Source organism: Urocampus carinirostris, chromosome 17 (genome assembly GCF_059441175.1).
Source record: "Urocampus carinirostris isolate Australia breed hairy pipefish chromosome 17, RoL_Ucar_1.0, whole genome shotgun sequence".
Classification (NCBI taxonomy): domain Eukaryota; kingdom Metazoa; phylum Chordata; class Actinopteri; order Syngnathiformes; family Syngnathidae; genus Urocampus; species Urocampus carinirostris.
Genome location: NC_142365.1, coordinates 4,644,220 through 4,664,708, shown reverse-complemented (window position 1 = coordinate 4,664,708; position 20,489 = coordinate 4,644,220). Strand labels below are relative to the sequence as shown.

At 40.4% G+C, this 20,489-nt stretch overlaps 1 protein-coding gene across 1 annotated transcript in view; it reads right to left on the bottom strand.

Annotated features, from left to right (window-relative positions):
* ophn1 (oligophrenin 1) overlaps positions 1-20,489 on the bottom strand; it is a 59,791-nt gene that overhangs the window by 38,281 nt on the left and 1,021 nt on the right. Inside the window, exons 2-7 of the mRNA XM_088321286.1 lie at positions 11,132-11,227; positions 9,706-9,767; positions 2,873-2,944; positions 1,532-1,633; positions 1,344-1,454; positions 1,163-1,267 (exon numbers count right to left, since the gene is read on the bottom strand). Of these exons, the coding sequence (XP_088177412.1) occupies positions 1,163-1,267; positions 1,344-1,454; positions 1,532-1,633; positions 2,873-2,944; positions 9,706-9,767; positions 11,132-11,227 (548 nt within the window). The remainder of the gene's footprint in view (positions 1-1,162; positions 1,268-1,343; positions 1,455-1,531; positions 1,634-2,872; positions 2,945-9,705; positions 9,768-11,131; positions 11,228-20,489) is intronic.

Here is a 20,489-nt window from a genome sequence, read left to right as displayed (position 1 = left end):
CAAGGACAGTGATGCCATGGTCTCAGTGCACCAGTTACTGGTGGTTTTGGCACTGTGGGCAGGTGCCAGATCATGCTGGAAAATGAAATGCTCATCTCCATAGAGCTTTTCAGCAGATGGAAGCATGTAGTGCTCTAAAATCTCTTGGGACACAGTTGCATTTACTCTGGACTTGATGAAACACAGTGGACCAACACCAGCAGCTGACATGGCTCCCCAAACCATTGCTGACTGTGGGAACTTCACACTGGATTTCAAGCAACTTGGATTTTGCTCCTCTCCAGCCTTTCTCCAGACTCTGGCGCCTTGACTTCCAAATGAAATGCAAAACTTGCTTTCGTCTGAAAAGAGGACTTTGGACCACTCTGCAACTGTCCAGTGCTTCTTCTCCATAGCCCAAGTCAGACGCTTCTTCCGTTGTCTTGAGTTCAGAAGTGGCTTGACCATGGGAATACGGCTATTGTAGCCCATTTCCCGGACATGTCTGTGAACTGTGGCTTTTGATACCTGGACTCCAGCTTCAGCCCACTGTCTTTGAAGCTCCCTCAAATTCTTGAAGCGGCTCTTCTTCACAATTTTGTTAAGGCTGCGGTCATCTCTCTTGGTTGTGCAGCGTTTCCGGCCACATTTGTCCCTTCCAACAGACTTTGTGGATATGCTTTGAAACTGCACTCTGTGAACAGCCTGCTCTTTGAGAAATTTCTTTTTGTGTCTTACCCTCTTGATGGAGGGTATCAATGATGGTCCTCTGGACAGCAGTCAGATCAGCAGTGATTTAGTTTACTGAACCAAGCTGAGTGTTTTTAAGGCTCAGGAAACCCTCGCAAGGTGTTTCGAGTTAATTAGATGATTCAGGTGATTAGTTGAATAGCCTACTTGTATACTTTTTCATGATATTCTAATATTTTGAGATAGGATTTTTGAGTTTTCTTAAGCTGTAAGCCAAATTCAGCAATATTAAAATAATAAAAGGCTTGAAATAGTTCAGTTGATGTGTAATGAATCCAGAATGTATGACATTTTTGTTTTTTTAATTGCATTACAGAAAATAAAGAACTTTATCACAATATTCTAATTTTCTGAGATAGTATATATTTTGTCCTCCGTATCAAATAGCAGATACTGTATCTCTGATGGCGAGACTGGACCGTTGCCTACTTACGTTTTGCAGGCTGAGCTGAAGTTCCTGCTTGTACGGCATGAAGTCCTGCGTCATCTCTACCGTTAAGTTGTTGAGGGTCAAAACACTGTGGAGAAACGCCAGCACCTACAAGACCAAATGGAAGATCTTCTGCTGTCCCTCACAAGCTCTCCTCGATTTAAGACCCATATAACCGACTTACAGGTTCCACCACATCAAACTTTTTCCGATCTTGGACCTGGTGGATCTGGTACACGTACTCCACGGAGGACTCGTAGAAGTTGACCCGTTCCTTGCACAGGATCTCGTCGGCCTGAAGGGGTTTAGAAGAAGACAGATGAGGCCACGGGTGAGGAGAAGCGTGGCTATCGCTCCTGTTATGTTTGGAACCTCTTGAAGTTGACTCTCCTTCTTCTTTGCGGAAATATTCAGGTGTTTATCCAGCTGAGAGTAGTATTTTTCACCCTCCTTCTCAAATTTCTTTCTTTTTTCCTGCCGGAAACAATCATGTTGCATATCAGATCATGGTTGTGTGCAATGTTCCCTGTAATTTTCCTTACGGGTCTGAGCGTTCACACAAAGTCGGTGAGCAACGCTTGAAACAACAGTGAGCAACCGTAATCCCAAGTGTGGCAAGATAATTATCAAACATGTCCAAAACTTGACATTTTGCTGAGTTTCCGGCAATGCAAAATTATTTTTCTCTTTTGAATGAATTGACTCATGTATTATTACAAAGGTTGTGCGGCCTACAAACGTCGTTAGTTCTTACAATTCTTTCAAAAGATATCCATTTCTTTTTATTTCCTGATATATTTTGTCGCATAATAATAACATTTTTGGGAGCTTATTTAGTCGGTTGCACGGTACACAACTGTATTTAATCATATTTTAGAGTAAGTACAATGTTGGCAAATAGATTCACTTGATATAATTGGAAATTATTTGAATGCAACACAAAAGATAGGCAGATAGCTTGCTAAGAGTAAAAAGACAAATGGATAGAAAATTAAAGATAAACTAGAAACCGAGCTAAAAAGGAGGCCAGATAGTAGATAGTAAATGTAAAAAAAAATAAACGAGCTACATAGCTTGCTGACCAGCTAAAAATATAGAAAGCTAGCTAGCTACAAAGCTAAAAAGATAGCCAGATAGCTAGCTTAAAAAAAACGACATTTTTTGCTCATACCTTTTTAAAACCCATACAGTGAAATTTCGTTTGTTGTATTTCCTGTTGAATAAATCAATAAAATTGCTCAAAGATAATGATCAATACTTTATTTTTTCCATGAAGCCCATGAACTGGAATTTATTTGCTTTTCTAAAAAAAAAAAAACAATTTATGTTATTACTATGTTATTACCAGGTAATTATTAAAAATAGGGTTAAATAAAATCAGTCAACCAATAAAAAAATATTACTAGAAAATCACAATGACCCAGCACTGGTGAGCTATTTCAGGACAGGTCCGCGGGCACCTCAACTGTCTATAGGGGGCGCCATGTTGGAGATCCATGAGATAGAGCAATATCCACTTTAAAGAGTAGATTAAAACCATGCTTCTGTGTTTTTTCCAATAAGGCCCAAATATGGAAATACACGTGAGTATTTGACTTTATACTGCCACATTTTCATCAAAAATAATAGAGAAGAAGCTCTGTTTGGCATGAGGAAGGGTTGCACGCTGCAAAAAGTGTTCTCAATCCACTTCAAGGTTGACAAAGAACTCACTTTTGTTAAACCGATCTGCTCCTTCCTGAACTTCTCCAAAGGCTTGATGAGCAGATCCGATGCGTTCTGAACCTAAAAGAGCAAAAACGTGCCACTTGAATTCATTTTCATTTCTTGAATTACTCTGTAAACTCGGGGTGCACGATAATTAGAGAAGAGATAACGGACAAATAACGTATTTTCTGCACTGTACCAGATTATAGGGCGCAACCCTTAATAGTCTTTTGTCATATTTGTTTCATATAAGAGGCGCAAAGAACTACAAGGAACATGGAATTAAAACTATAGATTTGTGTATAATCGTTGCGCATTTTATACACTTATCTGCACCGCTTTATCCTCAGTAGGGTCGCGGGAGTGCTGGAGCCCATCCCAGCTATCATCAGGCATTGGGCAGGGGACACCCTCAGCTGGCTGCCGGCCAGTCCCAGGGCACACGGAGACAGACAATTTGGTCGCTCATTCACACCTAGGGACAATTTGGACCCACGCAAGCACGGGGAGAACATACAAACTCCACACAGGATGTTCGATCTCATGACCTCAGAACTGTGCCGCACAAGTGCTAACCACTGCGATGCTGTGCTGCCCCACTTACTACATATTAAATGGTAAATGGTCTGCATTTATATCGCGCTTTTCAGGTCAATGAAGACCTCCCAAAGTGCTTTACAATGTGCTTCACACTTACCCATTCACACACACACTCGCACACCAATAGGGAGTCGGCCTCCAAAAATGTTTTGAGGATAATCAAGATGCTAAATGGTCTGCATTTATATCTAGCGCTTTTCAAGTCAATGAAGACCTCCCAAAGCGCTTTACAATGTGCTTCACACTTACCCATTCACACACACACTCACACACCAATAGGGAGTCAGCCATATTGGGGGGATTAGGGATTCAGGGTCTTGCCCTAGGACACTTCGACATTTAACACGGAGGATTTTTAGTCATTATTATTATCGTTAGTGTGATAGTTGATTGGTCGAACAACATCTGACCCAAATCGCAATGTATGCAACAGGAATCGAACACGGGTTGCAGAGGTGAGACGACCGAAAACCTAACCACTTGCTAAATTGTCTCTATTTTACACATTTTTTGCCGATTCGAAATCTTTGTCCGGTTTGGAAATTTCAAAATTTCCATTTCGGTTTGTTTGCTAATTTGCATACCCGGCAGCCAATCAGAAGCCTGCATCGAATAACTTCGTGCTTCCGGACTTTGCTGAGCGTTATCCTTTATACTTTTTTTTTTTCAAAGTAAACGGTCAGAAAACACAAGATAAATGGAGAAGTGGTTAAGAATCAAGCCAAAACCTCAGCCCCAGAAGAAAGATTTAAAAGGGGCGGCAGCGGCTCGGGAGGCAGAGCGCTCGTCTTGGGATCAAGAGATCGCAGTTTGAATCCCGGCTCCTCCGTGTTACATGTCAAAGTGTCCTTGGGTAAGACACTGAACCCCTAATACCCCCAATAAGCAGGTTAGCGCCTTACATGGCTGCACGGCCGCTATTGGGAAATGTGAAGCACACTGTAAAGCGCTTTGGGAAGTCTTGACTTGAAAAGCGCAATATAAAAATGCAGATCATTTCATTTCAAAAGAAGCTAACAAAATTGATGACGCTACAAAACGTAAACGTACATTAAAAGCATGGTGAAAAGAGGAGTTCACGTGGCTTGTAGCAGACGATGCAACGCAAATATTGCATGAATGAAGATAAGTAAATATAGGTTCATACTGATGGCAGATGGAAAACATGCAATTAATGTTATAAGTCGATTTATAATAAACTTAATTTTAAAGCGTTCTGTTATATATTCTGATTATCAATCCCTAAAACCGTAAATTCCGGACTATAGAGCGCACCTGATTATAAGCCGCACTCACCACATTTTAAGAGGATAACCACTTTTGTACTTACACAAGCCGCCCCTGTATATAAGCCGCATGTGCCTACATTTAAACATGTAACACTATCACAAAATTAACCCAAACCCTACCACGAGTCCCGCGATTTTAACGGAACATAAAGTACACCGTTCAAAAACCACAGCCGGCAAATTGAACGAAAAATGATAGCAGTACTTAAGATTTGATCCAGACCTGCAGAGTCCGGGTCCCGTTAAAAGTAATCCAAGGAAAAAAAAGTGTATATTTCCAAGGGTACGGGTGGGAAAAATATATATCCACTATTGTCTGCCGTGTCCACAAACACTCACCTTTACCGGTCCCCACTTCCCGTCATCCCCGCGTCTGTTACGCCCATTCTTTTAATTGGTCAGTGCAAGACTTATCAGAATAAGTGTCCAAAATAAATACAAATAAATACATTACAAAAATATACAGTTGCAAATACATACTAGACAATTCCCGCGGCAATTGTAAGAGTTGTGATTGATCTGGAAGATGATCCCGGCATGTATAAATAACCCCGGTTGTTGACATTATGAGTTAGCATAAAGTTTTTAACTCTGAGAGATGTTTCTGTCATTTTTTACTTGGTTCTGTGGGGGGGACTCCCCCCACACACCCCCTCGGTACTGGCAAATTCATTTGAGATGGGCCCGCAACCGTTTGTAACAATGATATGCCTTGTGCAGGTCTAAAAAAAAACACATTCATGGTAATAACATAGTAATAACACTGTTATTACACATTAAAAAAATTTAAATGTACATGTTCGAAAGGAATGAGCCATTCCATTTGAATTGGCCCATCTGGAATGCATTGAGCCCATTCAATTTGCTGAGTCGTTAGAAGGTTAGCATTAGAATAATTTTTCAGCATGAAGAAGTTAGCATTTACCCGTTAGCATCACTTTTTAGCATGTACCTGTTAGCATAACTCATCAACATGTACCCATTAGGATAATTTGTAAATATGAAGTTGTTAAAATATAGACATTACCAAATTTTTTTAACATGAAGAAGTTAGCATTTAACCATTAGCATAACTTTTTAGTATGTATCCATTAGCATAACTCATTAACCTGATCCATTAGCATAATTTGTGAATATGAAGTCGTTAAAATATAGCCATTACCCAAAAAATTTACTATGAAGAAGTTAGCATTGCCGACAGTGTTTACAGATAGAGTGCGCTAATACTTGGGCTCCCAAACCGTGCCTGTGAAGGGTAGCAAAACGCTACTAACAACACGCTCGCAATACAGATAAAGGGGCTGTTAAAAAAAAAAAAAACATACCGTACATGTAGAAATCACGTTAAACCATTCTCATCTTCCTCCCTATAACTGACGTCATCAAAGTTGTCCTCCTTTAGTATGGGAAAGAGACTTTGTCATATAGATTTCGTCCCACGCTTACATCAGGGATGTGATTGAGGTGAGGAGAAAAAGTCTGAAACCTAGCCAGGGGTTTGGGGGCCCAGGGCAGAGCCCAGTGGGGGGGCACTGGGGCGCGATCCTCCCCCCCGAAGCTCCTGGATTTTAAGCAATTTACTTGTCCAAAACCATGCTTGAATTAATAATTTAAGTAACATCTTTAGAAGATTTAAATAACCAAATAATTTGCCCACATACCTGATTTTTTGGGTAAATACTGCAAGGTCAGTTCAAATGCAGTTCAGACCCTGCAGCTTGTGCAACGATGTGGCCAATTTATGCAATTTTTCTAACGGCCACAAGGGTGCACCAGAGCAATAAAGGAAAGAGTGGGACAGTCGGATTTGTTTGCTACGCAAGTGAAAAAGTCGGAATTCCGACTATAGTCGGAAAAATCACATCCCTGTTACATAGATTGGCCGCATCACTGAATAAGCCGCAGGGATTGAACGTTTGGGAAAAAAGTAGCGGCTTATAGTCCGGAATTTACGTTTTTTTTTTTGCGATGAGTCGTCTTATTGTGTTTCAAGTTGTGAAAAATGGGGCAGGCAACTTTATGGCTTGGCCCTGGTGTCTGGTAACTTTGTGTCACGCGTTTCAGATACTGGTACTGGTCTCAAGGAGCAGGATTTCGTTGGTTATTGGTAGACAAAAACAATTATCGTGCATACCTAGTTTCAACAGTAACATTTCAAAACGGCATGCAATGCACTTTTTAGACATTCTTACGCGTTAGCACACGAGTACGGGTTTAAAATAACTATTCGATGAGCCGGTCGGACTGGATCGGCCTCTCGTTGAGACCCATTGCATAAATACTGTGGGATGACGCGGTCTTCATTTTAGCTGTGAAAAGTGATGGGTCCCGGGGACTCGCATGCTCAAAAATTCCCTGGAATTTTGCAGGGGTCAGAGCGTTCACACAAAGTCGGTGAGCAACGCTTGAAACAACAGTGAGCAACCATAATCCCAAGTGTGGCAAGATAATTCATGATCAAACATGTCCAAAACTTGACATTTTGCTGAGTTTCCGGCAATGCGAAATTATTTTTCTATTTTGAATGAATTGACTCATGTACTATTGCAAACGTTGTTTGTTCTTACAATTCTTTCAAAAGATATCCATTTCTTTTTATTTCCTGATATATTTTGTCGCATAATATTAACATTTTTGGGGGCTTATTGAGTCGGTTGTAAGATACACAACTGTATTTAATCACATTTTTTGAGTGGAAGTACAATGTTAGCAACAAGATTGACTTGGCATCATTGGAAATTATTTGAATGCAACACAAACTTTTTCTTCTTTTTCCCTGTTTTTTTAATTCCTTTAAAAAAATCTCATTGTGTTTATTTTTTCCGAGCTGTTACTTTTTTCTTTTTGTTCTCTATTTACTTTTTTTCTTTTGTTTCTTTCTTTTCCTTTTTTCTGGCTTTTTTCTGAAATGTTCCCTCTTTTTTCTCTTTCTTTTGTCTCTTTTTTCTTTTTCATTTTGGTATTTTTTCTTTTTTGTTCTATCCCCCCTTCCTTTAAGTCATTTTGTGCACAATTTTACATCATATTTGGTCGTGTAGGGGTTAAAGAAGCAAAAACAACCTGAAGAGCCGTTTGGGACCCGAAAGAGCCGGTTCTCTTTAGTGAGCCGAGCCGAAGAAGCCGGTTCTCGAAAAACTCTACTGACTTTACCTTTCAAGTTCGTTCGACATTGACTTCAAAATACCGCATTTAGAACACAGCGTCAAGGGAACCCATGTATTTTTACCTTTATGCACTGTAACTTTGACTTAATTCGTTTCTTAATTAGCAATTTTGAGCCCTGATTTCTGTGCGCTGGCTAGATTTTCTTGTGCGCTGAGAATGTGCAGGCAGTGGGCGATTGCGCACGCGCGCAGCTTAGAGGGAACATTGGTCCCAACAGAGATCTATGGGTCCCCAAAATTTAGTGTGCTCCATGCCCTTACAAACAGTCGTATTTTCCTTTACAAAATACAATTCCTTTATTTTTTACAAACATGTTTATTTATGTAGTTTAACATGTCATATTGTACATGTGTTTCCTTATATCATATATTGTTAATGAACATTTTGTTGTGAGACTCTGAGTTGCTCGACATGAATGAGGTTTATTATAAAAAAAAGTTCAAAAATGAAGTCGCTTGGACGTTCACTGTAGAAGGAAAAAATACATGCAAATAGAATTAAGTAGAATAATACATTTTCTTATTCAAGTTATTAATTCATTTTCTGTAATAAATTATTGTTGGTAATATACTGATTAAAAGGGATGACCACAAACCTGTCTTTTTTTCATTTTCTCTTTATATACTTCCTTTTTTTCTTAACTTCTTTATACAACATAATAATTTGTAAAATAATGCATCAAAGCGAGTGAGCCGTTGGAGAGCCGGCTCTCTTTAATGAGTTGAGCCGAAAAAGCCGGTTCTCTAATGGAAATGTTTAAATGTAAGCTTAAAACACACTTCTACTCTATAGCATAGGAATAACCTATACTTTTCGTGGACAATATCTGTGTATTATTTGTGATTGCAACATCCTTTGCTGTCTGGTAATCCTGAAAGGGGGATGCCACATGTGCGGTCCCTTCTCAAGGTTCCTTCATTTTCCTCATGTTGAGGTTTTTGAGTTTTTCCTCGCCCTCATGTTGGTTCCAGATCAGGGGATGGTGTCATAGTCTGAAAAAATAGTCTGTGAAATAACCTGTGAAGCCCTTTAAGACTCTTAGTGATTAAGGGCTATACAAATAAAAATGACTTGACTTGACTTAAAAAGACTTTCACTACACAACTCGAACTGGAGATGGGCGTGCAGACGAAAACTCGAACCGCGAGACCAAAACAACAATAGCGGATCTGCCTGACGGAAAGTTTGCAGTGCGGTAAATCTTTGTTAAAAAATGATAATGACAATTTGGTGTCAAAAAAGTTGCGTCCCGGGGACACACGTTGATTTGACACTATGCGTCCCCATGTCATGTCCTGCACGGTTGTCATGGCGCCCAGCTGCCCCCGCCCCTTGATACCGGCTGAGACGCATTGAACTGATTTGCCAGACCATTGCTTTACCTTGTTGAAGACCTGTTCATGCCCGTTTGATCTGAGTAATGCCTAGTTTGTAATTTTGATTGCCTTTAAACCTGTTTTGTTTTGTCTTTGGTCCGTTTGTGTGTTGGACAACTTTTAGTTTCCTAATTAAAGGGACAGATCGTCTACGCATATGAGTTCCGACTTCCTGCTTCCTGGTTCGTTTCCTGACACCCCAGCAAAAATAATGCGTCTAGGACGCAGGGACGCGGGCAAACCAGAACACTGATGACGAGTGCAAAGAAAAACATCCAACCGGTGAGAGGAAAACAACGCGAAAAATAATAATAATAATAATATTTAAAACTCATTAACATGTATGTGGAGTTATCGGACGAAACTCCAATAGGAAGTGGCGGGCACGTGGAGGAAGTGGATAACTCACCAGCATCATCCTGTCTTGCTCGGCTTCCTGCAAGAGTCCCGCAAACTCCTGGAACGACTGAGCTGAGGATGAAAGGTCACAGAAATAAAATGTAAAAATGGGAAGCAAGTCTTAATAATTTACAGTTTTGTTTTCTTTTTCGTATTTTGATGCTAGTCGAAACACTAAATTACATTAAATATGTAAAACACAGGGCAGCACGGCGGCGCAGTGGTAAGCGCATGTGCAGCACAGTTCTCAGGTCATGAGATCGAACCTCCTTGTGGAGTTTGCATGTTCTCCCCGAGCTTGGTGGGTTTCCTCCCACATTCCAAAAACATGCATGTCAGGTTAATTGGCCGGTTCAAATTGTCCCTAGGTGTGAATGAGTGAGCAAATTGTCTGTCCCCCTGTGTGCCCTGCGATTGGCTGGCAACCAGTTCAAGGTGTCCCCTGCCCGAAGATAGCTGGGATGAGCTCCAGCACCCCTGCGACCCTATTGAGGATAAGCGGTGCGGATAATGGATGGATGGATGAATAAATAGTTTACAAGGGGCAGCACGGCGGCACAGTGGTTAGCACATGTGCGGCACAGTTCTGAGGTTGTGAGATCAAACCTTCCCGTGTGGAGTTTGCATGTTCTGCCTGTGCTTGCGTGGCTTTCCTCCGGGCACTCAGGTTTCCTCCCACATTCCAAAAAAATGCATGTCAGGTTAATTGGCCTGTCCAAATTGTCCCTAGGTGTGAATGAGCGAGCGAATTGTCTGTCCCTGTGTGCCCTGCGATTGGCTGGCAACCAGTTCAAGGTGACCCCTGCCCACTGCCCGAAAATGGCTGGGATGGGCTCCAGCACCCCCGCGTCCCTATTGAGAATAAGCGGTGCGGATAATGGATGGATGGATGAATAAATAGTTTACAAGGGGCAGCACGGCGGCGCAGTGGTTAGCACATGTGCGGCACAGTTCTAAAGTTGTGAGATCAAACCTTCCTGTGTGGAGTTTGCATGTTCTGCCTGTGCTTGCGTGGCTTTCCTCCGGTCACTCCGGTTTCCTCCCACATTCCAAAAACATGCATGTCAGGTTAATTGGCCGGTCCAAATCGTCCCTAGGTGTGAATGAGCGAGCAAATTGTCTGTCCCTGTGTGCCCTGCGACTGGCTGGCAACCAGTTTAAGGTGTCCCCTGCCCACTGCCCGAAAATGGCTGGGATGGGCTCCAGCACCCCCGCGACCCTACAGATGATAAGCGCTGCAGATCATGGATGGATGGATGGTATCAGCTCAATACTTCTTTAATAAAGATCAAACATATTTCAGTGTTCAATAAAGTGCTATAAAAATCGTTAGCATTGATTATAATGCCGTACTAATATTATTGTCGTTACTTGCCCATTCCTACAATGAAGAATACGTTTCATCCGAAAATGTTCAAGGCAATTGTTTGACGTACCAATGTTGATCTCGTCGTCGGTCAGGGAGTCGCCAATAAAGTCGAACTGGAAGACATTCAGAGTCTGGGAGAGCTTCTGCACTGCCAGAGAATAACCTACCAAATACACAAAAAACATTTGTTTTGTTCAAATAAAACGTGTCCCGAATCGGTTGGATGTCGGTTTGTTTCATATAAGAGGCGCAAAGAACTACAAGGAGCCAGTGTAAACTGATCCACTTTTAAAGCTGTTCTGTCCTTTGCCAGGCACGCTTGATTACCATCCAATGCATTTTGTAATTCAACTTTGTGGGCAGCAGTCCAAAACGTGTTGAAGGATTCGAGTGCCATGACAAAGTTGTTTGGCAATATTCCAATTAAATCCCTACTGCAAGATTTGAGTTTTCACTCAAAAAATGCTGGTGTACTAGCGATCCCAAGAGCCAAGAAGAGATCCGCAGGTTGAGGTTTTGCAACTGTATATTTTTGTAATGTATTTATTTTAGGAACTTATTCTGATATGTTTTGCACGAGCAAATGAGAAAGAAGGGGTGGGGAAGTGGCGTAAAAGTGAGACGTGTTTGTGGACGCGGCCGACAATAGTGGATATATATTTTTCCCACTCTTACCTTTGGAAATATACACTTTTTTCCTTGGATTACTTTCAACGGGCACCCGGACTCTGCAGGTCTGCATCAAACCTTAAGTACCGGTCTCATTTTCCGTTCATTTTGCCGGCTATGATCTTTGGACTGAGTCGGGTATGGGTTAATTTTGTGTTTGTGTTGCATTTTCTCAATGTAGGCGCATGCAGCAAATATACAGGTGCTGCTTGTGTATGTACAAAATCGATTTTCCTCCCGAAATGTGGTGGGTGCGGCTTATAATCAGGTGCGCTCTATAGTCCGGAATTTACGGTAAGTTATAACAAAAATTCTGCAAAAAAAATGTAAAAAGGGTAAAAAAATTACCTGAACACCTAAATAGCCCACAAACCCTTCTGGAAATAACTCACCACTGATCGGTCATAGTGATTTTCTAGGAATTGCTATTTCTAACTGGAACGAGAAAATGTTGGCTTGATCAGTATCTTTAAATACACGATCAATCCTTCTAGAATGATTTTTAAAATGAGCCTGTAGTTTGTAATCAAGGCATGTATAATAACTGAGTAACAATAAAATAATAACAATGTCACGACATAGTAATAACATGATGGGTTGTTATATTAGAAAAGGATGTCAAACTAGTAGTCTTTTGCACTCAAGAGTATCAAGTTTGGTAAACCCCGGGAAATGGATTGTCAATGAATGTCCTCACAAAATTCAAAGTATACAGCACAGGTGTCAAACAGGCGGCCCGCGGGCCAGATCAGGCCCACCAATGGTTTGAATCTGGCCCGCAAGACAACAGTGAGAGAAGTGCAAGAGGAAAATGAGCTGTAGTTTTAAATATTTCCACCGGATGCCACCCAAGCCAGTTTACACTTGCAAAACAACTGTGGTAGTATTTTTCTATTTCTCTCTCACTTTCTTCTTTTTTATTTTTTCTCTCCATCTCTTTCTTTCTCTCCCTTTCTCCTGTTCACTCTCTCTTTTTCTCTCTTTCTTTTTTCGCTATATTCTCTGTTTATCTCTCACTCTTTCTCTTTCTATTTCATCTCTCTGTAACTTACGTTGTAATCGTCTTTCTTTTTATTTTTCTTTCCTTCTCACCCTCTCTCTCTCCCCTTTTTTGATCTCTCTCTCACCTCACTTTGTCTCTTCTTTCCCCCCCTGCTCACTCTCTTTCTTTCTCTGTTGGTTCATTTCTCTTATCCTTTTTATCCTTCTCTTTTTCTTTCTCTCTTCATTTCTTTCTTTTTTTCTTTATTCCTCTCTTTCTCCATTCATATTTCAATTCTGCTCTCTTTTTCTCTCACTGTTACTCTGTCTCCCTTGATTTCCCTATCTGTTTATCGCTCTCTCTTTCCCTCCCTCTCTTTCTCTGTCTTTTTCTCCCTCTGTCTTTCTCTTAAACTTACTTGTTCGGCCCCCGTGAGTTTTTTTAATAGTATTTGTGGCCCCCAGCTAAAACCAGTTTGACACCCCTGGTATACAGCAACGTAGGGGGTTCCGTGTGTGTTTAATTCCTGATTTTAGTTCTCCTTTTGTAAGGAATCTGCAAAGTGTGCATAGATGCACGAGAATCTGCAGCTCAGAAACCACAGTCAGCACTGAAATAAGCATTAACATTGGTGTATTCAACAATTTGGGCATAGGAGTGTGCCAACACCGACAACAATGCCGCCTTTTGTTTGCCGGGGCAATGAAACGGTTTCTTGGCCAGTAAAACAAAACAATAGTGTGGCCATGGAGGGGAGGCGGTGGGCATCACGTTGACCCAAATGTATCTATGAACTGTAAATTTGTGGATTCCTTCCGCACGCTAGGAATGGAAGTTTGAGGGCACGTCGGATTTGTTTGGCTAGAATTGATGTCAGTCTGCACTCTTCTTGGCTAAATGACAAAATGTAAACTACCGTAAATTCCAGACTATAAGCCGCTACTTTTTTCCCAAATGTTCAGCCCTGCAGCTTATTCAGTGAAGCGGCCAATTTAAGTCATTTTTCCAAAGACCAACAGCGGCGTTGGAGTATAAAAGGTAAAATTAAGACCAGTAGAATATGTGCGCCAAGAAAGACTGCAACCTCTAAGTTTATGGATACATTGTAAAGTTAAGGTACGTTCCGATAATGAGGAGGACGCCCTTGATGGCGATAGTTATGCGGAGGAAGTTGAGGACGATCTACCGTGAATTTCACAATTTCGGGATGCTTTCTTTTGACAGGCACCTTTGATGCATTGCGAGCGTGATCCTACTAGCGTGTTGGTACCTTTCAAAGGAACGGTTTGGGATAAAAGTTATATTATTATTATTAAAGCTTTGAAAACTCTCTCGGTGTACCGTCTTTCTTCGTAAATATGTGTAACCATGTATAATATGTATTTGCAACTGTATATTTTTTGTAATGTATTTATTTTAGAGATTTATTCTGTTATGTGTTCTACGAGCAAATCAAAAAGAAGGGGCGGAGCAAACGCGGGCTGATGGGAAGTGGGGTAAAGCTGAGTTACCAGTAGATCTGTCTGTTGTCGCAGCGGACGATAGTGGATATATATTTTTCCCACCCTTAACTTTGGAAATATACATTTTGTTTCCTTGAATTACTTTCAACGGGACCCAGACTTTACAAGTCTGCATCATACGTTAATTACGGGTATCATTTTACATTCATGATGCCGACTGTGGTTCTAAGATTGTCTACTATTTATTTAGGACAATCGACTTTGGCCTGGACGGATCTATCGACACTAACAAAGATGTTATATAATGAAATTGTGAATATGCTTGATTGCTAATAAGAATTTCGAGAAGGTTTGCTCAGACCTCACTTTGTGTTTGCTGTTAAAAACGTAATATTGGAATATAATATTGTGAATGTGCTTAATTGCTGTTGAGATTGTCATGATTGTTTCCTGTTTTTAGTGTCAATAAATTTGTTCAAACCAAACCAAAGTTAAAAAAAAAAAAAAAAAAAACTATTGACACTAACAAAGATGTTATATAATGAAATTGTGAATATGCTTGATTGCTATTAAGATTTTCGAGAAGGGTTGCTCAAACCTCACATTGTGCTTGCTGTTAAAAAAGTCATATTGAAATATAATATTGTGAATGTGCTTAATGGCTGTTGATATTGTCATGATTGTTTTTTCTGTTATTAGTGTCAATAAATTTGTTCAAAAAAAAAAAAAAAAAAGTTACAATCGTGAAACTTACAGCCTGATCTGGATTAAACTTGTGATTGTATCACAAGTTTAATTGTGTGTGCACGCGGCTTGTACAGAGGTGCGGCTTGTGTAAGTACAAAAGTGGCGAATCAATTAAAAAGTAGTGGGTGCGGCTTATAATCTGGTGCGCTCTATAGTCCGGATTTTACGGTATAGTGAAGCACTGGTTTTAAAGAACAGTAGGGACAGGTAAAGAACCAATTGGACCAGAGCTCACTTGCTATCTTAATGCAGAATCCAAGAATTAAAACGTCTCCTAATTTTAGATTTTGATTAAATCTGGTAATCAATATTTTTATTCCCAAAGAGTGAAAACATCTTCATTTCATTGTACTTTTGTATAATGAAAATACCAATTTTTCAACTGCAATTCTGTTTTTATTTGAAGATTTATAGTTGAGTTTTTTCCAGACGTATACTCTCAATCTCGAAGTACCGTATTTTCCGCACTATAAGGCGCACCGGGTTATAGGGCGCACCGGGTTATAGGGCACACCCCCAAAAAATAGTTTTTGGTCCTATATTTTCCATACATAAGGCGCACCGGATTATAAGGCGCTACAATGGGAACGTCGACAAAACAGTCAGATAGTTCAGTCAAACTTATTACCCCCTTAACATTCCGAAAGCTTGCAAAGAAGCAAATACGTGTCTCAGACATGTACGGAAACAGTGTCTGTACGATGTCACCAATCACTCAAATGCATCGTTCCAAATATGATTTCTTAGTTTCCGTTTTATTTTTTGCTGGCAACTGTGTGGACAGCAAAGTAAGAATTTTATTGTGCAGGGAAACAGGGTTCTTTACTGTGCCTATGACAATAAATACTTTGAATTGAATTTGGTTTAAAAATAGACTCATCACAGACACATCAAGATCGTTCTAAAACAAGATACCGGGAAAATATAAATCCGCGTAGCTCACCTAAGTTCTCTTGCAGCCATCACGTTCAATAATGATACGCAACCATGGTCTTCTTACAACCGTGAGTGTAGTAAATCCAGGAGAGTAAAATATTTACAAATACAGAATAGTAAAAAATGTTTTCTCTATGCCGTAGTGCAACCCAACGTGTGATTCACATTCATCTTTTTCGGCCAATTGCAGGCTTTGTTTCGCCCCTTTAGCCTGACTGATTCAAATGATGATTGACACATTGGTTAGGAAATAAAACGCCGGTATATAAATCCCAGCATACACCGCGGGCTACTTCGCCTTCGGGGGAAAATCCAGTCGTCGGCTGCTTGCCTTAGTTGCAAGACTTTGCGACTTAATATTGATCCATATATAAGGTGCACTGTATTATAAGCCGCATGGTCAGCTTTTGAAAAAAATAAAGGCTATTAGGTGCGCCTTATAGTGCGGAAAATACGGTACATCATCTCAAGTTGTTTGCATGTCACTATCTTTCTGTTCTCCCCGAAAAAAAAACTAAACGAGCACAGAAAATCGAAAATCACATCGAAATTGCAATTTAGGTCTGAAAAATCACAATTGGGTTTTTTTCCAAAATCGTGCACCCCTATCTAGTCTAGTGCATTTTCTTCTGGAAGAGTGGATAAGCAGGTGTTTAAAATTGCAGATTTCGAGAAATCTAAAGAAAATAAATGTGAAATATTCTGAATTTGGCCATGATTTCCTCACAAAGTTGCCAAAAAGAGACCTTTAAAACTCCCGTCACCCCAATTCCATCAGAAAGAGAAAGCATTGGGACGGCAGTGGCTCAGGAGGTAGAGGGCTCGTCTTGGGATCAAGAGATCGCAGTTCGAATCCCGGTTCCTCCGTGTTACATGTCAAAGTGTCCTTAGGTAAGAAACTGAACCCCTAATACCCTCAATAAGGAGGTTAGCGCCTCACATGGCTGCCCGGCCGCTATTGAGAAATGTGAAGCACACTGTAGAGCGCTTTGGGAAGTCTTGACTTGAAAAGCGCTACATAAATGCAGATCATTTCATTGTCATAAGAAGGTAGAGCGCTTGTCTTGGGATCAAGATGTCGCAGGTTTGATTCCCGGCGCCTCTGTGTTATATGTCCAAGTGTCCTTGAGCAAGACACTGAATCCCTAATGCCCCCAATAAGCAAGTAGGCTCCTTGCATGGCTGACTTCCTATTGGTGTGTGAGTGTGTGTGTGTGTGAATGGGTAAGTGTGAAGCACATTGTAAAGCACTTTGGTTGACTTGAAAAGCGCTATACAAATGCAGACCATATACCATTTATCTATGAACAGTGTTCCTTCTAAGCTGCGCGCGCGCGCAATTGCGCACCGCTCGCACATTCTCGGCGCACAAGAAAATCGAGCCAGCGCACAAAAATGAGGGCTCAAAATGACTAATTAAGAAGCGACTTAAGTCAAAGTTACAGTGCGTGAAGGTAAAAATACACGGGTTCCCCTGACGTTGTGTCCTAAATGCGGTATTTTGAAGTCAAGTCGAAGGAGAACGAAGTTGAGTAAAGTTAGTAGAATATGTCGAAAACCGGCTTTTTCGGCTCGGCTCACTAAAAGGAACCGGCTCTATCGGGTCCTCAACGGCTCTTCGGGTTGTCTTTCCTTCTTTAATCCCAACATGACCAAATATTAAGTAAAATGATGCACAAAATGACTTAAAGGAAAGGGGGAATAGAACAAAAAGGAAAAAAATACCAAAATGAAAAAGTAGTGAAAAGCTGAGAAAAAAAGAAACAAGACGAAGAGAAAAAAAGAAGGAAAAATTTAGAAAAAAGCCAGAAAAAAAGAAAAGAAAGAAATGTAGGAAAAAAGTAAATAGAGAACAAAAGGAAAAAAATAACAGCTCGGAAAAAATAAAAACAATAAGATTTTTTTAAAGGAATTTTAAAAAAGTAGAAAAAAAAACACGGAAAAAAGAAGAAAAAGTTTGTGTTGCATTCAAATAATTTCCAATGATATCAAGTGAATCGTGTTGCCAACATTGTACTTCCACTCAAAAACGTGATTAAGTACAGTTCTGTATCTTACAACCGACTCAATAAGCCCCCAAAAATGCTAATATTATGCGACAAAATATGTCAGGAAATAAAAAGAAATGGATATCTTGTGAAAGAATTGAAAGAAAAATGACGTTTGCAATAGTGCATGAGTCAATTCATTCAAAAGAGAAAAATAATTTTGCATTGCCGGAAACTCAGCAAAATGTAACTTGATGTCAAGTTTTGGACATGTTTGATAATTCATTATCTTGCCACACTTGGGATTGCCGTTGCTCACTGTTGTTTCAAGCGTTGCTCACCGACTTTGTGTGAACGCTCAGACCCGTAAGGAAAATTACAGGGAACATTGTCTATGAATGGTCAAAAGCTAGGGTTTGATGCTATTGGTGTCGAAAAAGTGATTGCCCGAAGACCAAAGTGACGTCTGAATTGGTTCCAAATTTTAAGAGTAGTTTTAACACAAGTGTATTTAATAAAGGATGGGTGAGAGTTTGTTATAAGGGGAGTGTAGTAGGACTGGCTTTGTAGAAGTTTGTAGAAGTTGCTGTCATATACGGTAATGGATTGAGTTATTACGGTGGATATTTTGTAAGTTTTATTGTTCTATATTCTTTATCAATTATCCATTATCCGTTATCGGTCAAATCATAATGCGCTACAAAGCTAAGGGGCCGAGACATTTGCTCTCAGCCAAGAGGCCGAGTCAAGGTCCTAGCCACAGAGCCATGCAGCGGGCCAAGAGACTATCGGTGCTATTGGACACATGCCGACATTACTGTTCTGTCTCTCATCTTCTCTCCTTCGACGTGCGTGACCGAGTGGGAGATGTTTGTAACTGAGGGAAGAAGCTATAACGTGTTCTGTAAATAAACAACGTTCGTATTGAGTATAAAGAGGACTCCGTCCATCTTTTGCAGTTGCCTCCATCCCCAACCACCTTGAAGATAGCATACCAGTAAGTTTTTGCCGTACAAAGTATGTTTATGATGCATTTTAAGACGTGTACGACGTACAAGAAAATCTGTACGGAGAAACGCAAATTTGTCAATGATGGGTACCATCCGGTATACACCGACGATCACGAAACGGCAAATCAATCAAGTCAAGCAAGTTCGCCGCGGTAGCCTCTATCTCGGTATCGTTTTTTTCCCTTGCAAACGAAGCGAGCGGTTTGATGCTACTGTGCGCATGCTTCTGCCCCCTAGGGATTTCCCATCATGCATCATCCAACATCGGATTTCATGTGGTAGTTGTGTAGTGAAAGGAAGTCCGTCTCTTTTTAGAGAACCGGCTTTTTCGGCTCAACTCATTTAAGAGAGCCGGCTCTCAAACGACTCACTTGCTTTGATGCATTATATTACGAAGCGTTATTGTTGTATAAAGAAGTTAAGAAAAAAAGGAAGTATAAAAGGAGAAAATGAAAAAAGACTTCCTCAATTATATTTGCATGTATTTTTTCCTATAACAGGACGTCCAAGGTACTTCATTTTTGAACTTTTTTTTATAATAAAACCTCATTCATGTCGAGCAACTCTGTATCTCACAACAAAATGTTAATTAACAATATATATGATATAACGAAACACAAGTACTACCGTAAAATCCGGACTATAGAGCGCACCTGATTATAAGCCGCACCCACTACATTTTAAGAGGATAACCGCTTTTGTACGTACACAAGCCGCGCCTGTATATAAGCCGCATGCGCCCACATTAAAACATGTACCACAATCACAAAATTAATCCAAACCCTACTTTAAGTCCCGCGATTTTAACTGAACATAAAGTACACAGTTTAAAAACAACAGCCGGCAAAATTAACGGAAAATGATGCCGGTAGTTAAGATTTAGTGCAGACCTGCACAGTCCAGGTCCCATTAAAAGTAATCCAAGGAAAAAAAGTGTATATTTCCAAAGGTAAGGGATCTTTTGTCTGCCGTGTCCACAAACACTCACCTTTACCGGTGCCCACTTCCCGTCATCCCCCGCGTTTGTTACGCCCCTTCTTTTTAATTGGTCAGTGCAAGACTTAGTGTGTGTCCAAAATAAATACAAATAAAACCTCATTCATGTCTGTATCTCACAACAAAATGTTAATTAACAATATATGTGATATAACAAAACACAGGTACATTATAACATGCTAAACTAGATAAACAAACACGTTTGGGAAAAAAATATGGATACGATCGATTATTTTGTATTTTGTAAGGGAAAATACAACATTTTGGAGCTTGACAGGTATGATATAGAGGACAGGGGGCAAACAGGCGGCCGCGGGCCAGATCAGGCCCGTTAAGGGATTGAATCTGGCCCGCGAGACAACACTCAGAGAAGCGCAAGAGAAAAACGAGCTGCAGGTTGAAATATGTCAACTTGATGTTGCCAAAGAAAGGTGCCTCGAACAAAGACGCTGTACTTTCTCTCTCTCTCTTTTCCACCCTCTTTCTCCCACTCTCTGTCTCTTTCAGTCTCTGTGTCTCTCTTTTTCTCTTCCTTTGTTGCTCTTTGTCTCTTTCTCTCTCTGTGTCTTTTTAAGTTATTTTGCTCTTAACTTCCTTTTTTCCTTTTCTCTCTCTCTCTTCCTACCCTTCGCGC